Raw genomic sequence first — 6000 nt, forward strand, 5'->3', positions numbered from 1 at the left:
ATCATCTCCTTCGTCTTGTCCGTATTGAGGCTGAGATTATTATCCTTGCACCATGACACCAGACCGGCCACCTCCCTCCTGTAGGCTGCTTCATCCCCGCCAGTGATGAGACCTATCACTGCGGTGTCGTCCGCAAACTTTAGGATGATGTTGTCTTTGTAGAAGGTGACACAGTCATGGGTGAACAGGGTGTAGAGGATGGGACTGAGGACACATCCCTGTGGGGTGCCAATGTTTGTGATAATGCTGGTTGAAGTCCTATTGCCATTCCTGCCAGTCTGGGGCCTGCCAGGCAGAAAGTCCAGAAGCCAGTCACAGAGGGTTGGGTGCAGACCCAGTGTGGACAGTTTGTGGGTGAGTTTGTGGGGGACAACTGTGTTGAAGGCGGAGCTATAGTCAATGAAGAGTATCCTGATGTAAGAGTCCCCATTTTCCAGGTGAGAAAGGGAACAGTGGAGGGCAGCCACGATGGCGTCTGAGGTGGCCCTGTTGGGCCGGTAGGCATACTGCAGGGGGTCCAGGGTGTCAAGTATACTATTACACTATATTATGACAGTGATCCAGCACAAGCATCTAGTCAACTGCGAGCCATACCCTATCTCTCTGAAAAATGTAATCAAAATCCATTCATTACCTTTTGAGTTATGCTCTTAACAAAGAAACAAACCAACAAATGCCAGAAAAAATGTTTGTTTATATAGCAACAGAGTATAAATGCCCCCTTTTTGTGTAAAAATGGGCGCAGCCTAAAACACCCCCTTCCATCCTGCAACCCCCCCACCCACTTCTGGAGATGTGTTAGGTTTTCCACATCCTTCCTTCTTCCTTTTACATCTAGGTATTAGTTTTTCACATCAAAGTTTTTCATGCTTAACCAATCCTTTTTCCTGTGCTTTCACACTTTAGCTGTTTTTATAACCATAATTACCTAGATAACATTACTTTCTTGTCTACATTGAAGTGTTTTCACACCAATGGCAACTGGATTGACACCCCTATATTTTGATGCAAGGTGATTTATGGTTTTGGGGTAAGTGTAGGGGGGAAGGTTTCTCCTCACAGTCAGGGTTTAGTGTAGGAATGTTCCCCTCCAAATACCTATAGGTGTAAGGACTAAAAGAGAATTTCTGTATTTAAATATTTTAAAATTCAAATAAAAATTCATTTTTGTAATTAAATAAATATTAAATTAATAAGAGGGCTAGGAAAATTACATTAATTTTGTGATTAATGTGAATGGTTTATGCATTTCAAAAATGTATGGTATTATGCAGCATTTGTTAGTTTTTTTTTTTACTTCCTGTGGCTATGCGCTAATGCTTCTGCCATCTTCCCACACATCATAAGGATATTGCTTGCTCATGCTAGTTATGGATAAGAAAAAAGAGACTGTTTTCAATAGAAAATTCTAATTTAAAAAGTTACCGGATGGTGCTTTGGAAAAACTAAAGTAATGTGCATGTTTTACAAAGCCAAATTTAATTATCACCCATGTATTTCATCACCCAGTGCTACCCGGTGAGACAATAGGGACACTCTGCCAGGCTACTGGTGTGTTCCGGTGTGGTATTCGAGGTGGACCATTATCCAAACAAACAAATGACAAAGTAAGAGAGAGACTTTAGCTAAACTGTAAAGGCAGCATTGTACTTGATTGTGTACTAAAGTAAAGCTGGGAGGTGAGGTGACACAGGGCAGGAAGTATTTAACCAAAATAAAAGCTTTCAAAACCGGAAGCGGAGCTAAACCATGTCATAAATGGAAATTTCGTGCCTTTGCAACCATAAATCCAAGTGAGCTCTTTGGTCAATAAATGAACATTACTTTCAGATTCAGTTTTTAAATATATGCTGTAATGCCAGAGAATGAGTATGCATTATCTGCACACTGTAAGTTTATGAGGCTAAAAATAGCACTCATGTATTTTCCTTTGTTAAACCCATTTTATCATATGATTAACAACTTTATTGTCAGTGGTTAAAGGCATTTAAGACTGAACTACAGGGACACCTGTCTTAAATTGAGTATAATCTTTGAATTATTTCACCTTATTTATTTGATACAGGATGAAAATGCTGCTCTATGAATTTACACACATTAGCAAGCTCAGCATAATGCCTCAACAAACTCTGCACTGTGAATAATATTAATCTGAAGAATAACATAACTGACAAGGTAGGTTTTTCTACTGAAATAAAATGCTTTCTGTTAAAATAATATGACCAAAATAGAACAAAGGCATCACTCTATTATTTTAAACATAACATAGCTTGTCCACAGCATGCCATAGTATATATACTATAGCTCATTGATTTTCATGCTGTACACTGAGACAATATTACATATTTCACTAATCATAACTCATCTCAGCATTTAAAATGTAGCATTGTTTATATTCAGAATTTATATTAGTCAAACTAGATTTATTTTATATCATGCGTGCAGCATGATATTTGCGTTCATTTCCCTAGCTGTGTTGTTGTGAAGTACTTTGGCATGATTCTTTTCAGTTTGGGGGGCACTGTGCAGCAACAGTGTCCCTGTGTCCCTGGCTAGGATTAAATGCGGAGTGCTGCCAAAGTTAGCCAGAAAAAGCACTACGTGTGGTTCTTTTTACACAAATAATTAGCTTCTTATTAATATATGGTTTATTATTTCACAGAACCTGGGGTTTAATTTACATTTTACATTAATTTCAAATGTGCCACCCCTCTCTGAGTCTGTGCCCTAGCCTGGGCACTCCGTCCAAAATGTTCTAGATCCGCCCCTGTTTCAACACAAAATGTTCTGTTGTATACATTTTTCAATCTGTTCACTCTATCAGCTGTCACGCATACGTTTAAATAAGACGCAACAGGTCAATTTCAACACTTAAGTTAAGTAAAGACACTAGAAGGTAACTTAATGTTACAGTTTGTTACTGGAGTAAGAGGTGAGATGTAATATAGGAACTGTCACTTGGTATTAATATAGGCGACGTCTCACTAACGTGATCACCTCTGTAACCAACTTTTAGAACTGACGCAGAAGGAAAAACATTAATCGGCTTCAGGTCGCTGAGCAGAGGACGGGTTAGCTAAAGTTAGGCGCAGTACGTGCACGGACACTTCCAACAGTATATAGAGCGCAGCCCGAGTGAACGTGCATCGTGTCCCTCGCTGCCTACCTCCGTCTTCAGAGCAAAGCTCGGTGTTTGAAAACGCTTCCAGGTCGTCCTCGTTGTCGTAATACCCCAGAGCCGCGTCCCCTTCGTCCTGCCGACTTAGCGGTGCAGATCTCCCACACCCCATTCCGATTTCTTCTCCTGTCGCCATGGTTTTGTTTCGGGTTTAAGCTGCGTGTGGTGTCCACATTTCCCACACTGTCACCTGATACGTTGGAGCCATGCTGGTGCGCACCCCCGCCTCCAGACCGATACACTGCAGCTACGGTCGGAATGAATGTAATGACAAAATTGGTCTCATTAAAAATACATTCAAGACAACCAGCGAAGCTTGTAAATAGTTTGCTGCCAAAATAACCATCCCTGTTTGATGAATAGTCTATCTCTCCTAAAATATAATAGGCCAAATCTTCCCATCATAGGTAAAGTGACAGACAGTAGGCGACATTACCTTTCTGTTACATTAAACAGAGAAACTCGAGGTCCTGAATCCTAGAGGCCATACAGTTCTTTAAAATACAGAAGTTAAAAGAGAGCTAAATAATGAATGCTTTTTTTATTAACGTGGAACAAATTAAATGCGGAATACTGTACAAACAATTACAATGTTAATGTTCAAACTTGAAGATTTTTACACAGGTAGCAGTAGGACTGCAAAATAGAAATAAGACACAAAATAATATCTCCTTTTTTTTTCTATAGTCAAATTTTCCTCTTGAAAGTCCACCTCCCATCAATGCTTTTGGATGGGGGTTCAGTATACAGTATTTGAGGTGAAAGCTCAGTGTGTTTGCACTTTGGGCTGCTAAACTTGGCAGAATACTACAGCAGTGCACGTTGCTATGGTTCATGCATCTATATCTACTCCCACTGAACAGCCGTGTTCCACGCATACTGGTACTTTATGTATGAAAGCCCTGTCAGGCTGGTGGAAGAAAAGTTACATGCTTAACAAATACCAAGCTGCGTGTGTCAGTATCTCTGTCTCCTCTAGCCAGCCCATACTATTGACAGTCTGCAGCAATGACATCCAACTTCATGTCTGAGCACTTTTCTTAATTTGGGGATTGTCTTGTTTGTTGTAGGCCTATCAGAAGCTTGTGCAACCAGCAGCTTCACAAACTCTGTTTTGTTTGTGGCACTACCTCCGTTCTCCACAGGAACAACAGCTTTTTCAATATTGGTGAGCATTATACATGGACCATATATGGTTAATCATCAGAATGTTTTGGGAGGTAAATGCAGCTCACCAAGGTGTGCACATTCTCAACGTGATTGTGATTTATACAAGAAAACATGGAAGTGTGAATGCACAGTTTTATAAATCAGATTTTTTTTATTTTAATTTATTTTTTTCATATGAGATGTGTTTTGTGTGCATATAAACTTTTAGCATGAATCCTAAACACTGTTTTATAAATGAGGTCCCTTAAACAAATTTTCAGATTGAACTAACTCAAATGTCCATAATTACTGACTAAATCAGTCACAGTTGTAGCCCTGGTCCTGTCTCTGCCCCATGTTTTCCTGGGCCTGTTATCTTCTAGAGACTGCCATTCCCCATCCACTCTGCAGTTGTCTGTGGATTTTCCCTCCAACTCTGCCCTTAACAACTGCCACTCAGTGTCTCATTATCCAATTCTGACGCTGACACACACAGCACACCTGTAGCCTCTTACGTATTCAGCTTCCTTAGTATATAAGCTTGTTTCTTTCTTCTGTTTTTTTCTTTATTTGCCTGATGTGCTTCTCATAGGTTTTGTGCTTACCAGCCTTAAAAATACAGGTGGCAATTATGATTAACCCTAACCAGCAGATGTCACCATATATGACTGTATCAGATGCTTTGAAACACTGAACCATTCAGCACAATTGCTTCATATTGATTCTGTGGTTCAGAAAGCTTCGGTTTCTCCATCACTACAGATCCAGAACATCAAGAGTGATGTGAACAGACGGGGTGTGGTGAGCAGACATAACAAGCACAATGAACCAGCAAGAGGCTGATGGAAAGGAGGAGAATATATACACAGGCAGCCAAGGGATAACAAGGGACAGGTGAATGCAATGAGTGTTGACTGTAAACGGGAGTAAACCTGGGGCAGGTGAGGTGAGACAGAACAGGAAGTCCTTACAAAACAAAAGCAAGGCAGCAAGTTTCACACCATGACAAAGAAGGAGAGCAGAAATAGTGAAAACCCTACTGTTAACTTTGAAGAAGAAACTGAGCTTGGTGCCAACCAACCAGAAAACACCCCAGCCTTGTTAAAACGTTTGATCCTTGAAACAACCTAAGATGACAGACCAACTCAAGTCCATCTAGCCAATCACTAACCTTATAGCTTTAAACCCAATAGTTAGAATTCTATTAACCCGATTATATGTTACTGTTAGGTATTTTTAGTCAGATAGATATTGGTTAGATACTTTATGTATTAGAAATGTTTAGTGGAGACAGGATGTCTAGTTAGACTGTTAAATGCTTAGTCATGCTTATGAGTTTCTACAGGGTACATCTGGTCAAGGATAACTAGAGAGAAGAGTTGATGACTGTCAGCAGACAGGATGTTTAATATTATTATTATGACGTGTATACTGTAACTGTAGCCTTAGCCATAATATGTTCTTATGTTTGAGTCATGACATGTTACTAGAGGTCGTGAGAATGTTTTTAGCTACACACCACTTAACCAACAGACACACACACATTGATTTGCTTCATGTTTTGACTACTGCTATGACCAGCTGCAAAGCTGGTAACAGAGACGTCTCGGTTGACGTTTCTGTGTAGTATGGGGCTAGCCCAACCGAGGGGATATAATGTATAGGCCTGGTTG

The 6000-nt window shown here is 40.1% G+C and overlaps 2 protein-coding genes across 7 annotated transcripts in view; one reads left to right on the forward strand and one right to left on the reverse strand.

Moving 5' to 3' along the window:
- The window catches only part of rragd (ras-related GTP binding D), a 42424-nt gene extending 38973 nt beyond the window's left edge, over positions 1-3451 (reverse strand). For all 6 annotated transcript variants that reach the window (XM_020599371.1, XM_020599373.1, XM_020599372.1 and 3 more), the window contains exon 1: positions 3167-3451. In XM_020599371.1, the coding sequence (XP_020455027.1) occupies positions 3167-3314 (148 nt within the window). In that variant the 5' untranslated portion in view covers positions 3315-3451. The remainder of the gene's footprint in view (positions 1-3166) is intronic.
- A 767-nt stretch (positions 3452-4218) lies between these two features.
- The window catches only part of gja10a (gap junction protein alpha 10 a), a 12402-nt gene continuing 10620 nt past the window's right edge, over positions 4219-6000 (forward strand). The window contains exons 1-2 of the mRNA XM_020599141.1: positions 4219-4346; positions 5090-5221. The gene's annotated coding sequence lies outside the window, so the exon portion shown is untranslated. The remainder of the gene's footprint in view (positions 4347-5089; positions 5222-6000) is intronic.

Source organism: Monopterus albus, unplaced genomic scaffold (assembly GCF_001952655.1).
Source record: "Monopterus albus unplaced genomic scaffold, M_albus_1.0 scaffold40.1, whole genome shotgun sequence".
Taxonomy (NCBI): domain Eukaryota; kingdom Metazoa; phylum Chordata; class Actinopteri; order Synbranchiformes; family Synbranchidae; genus Monopterus; species Monopterus albus.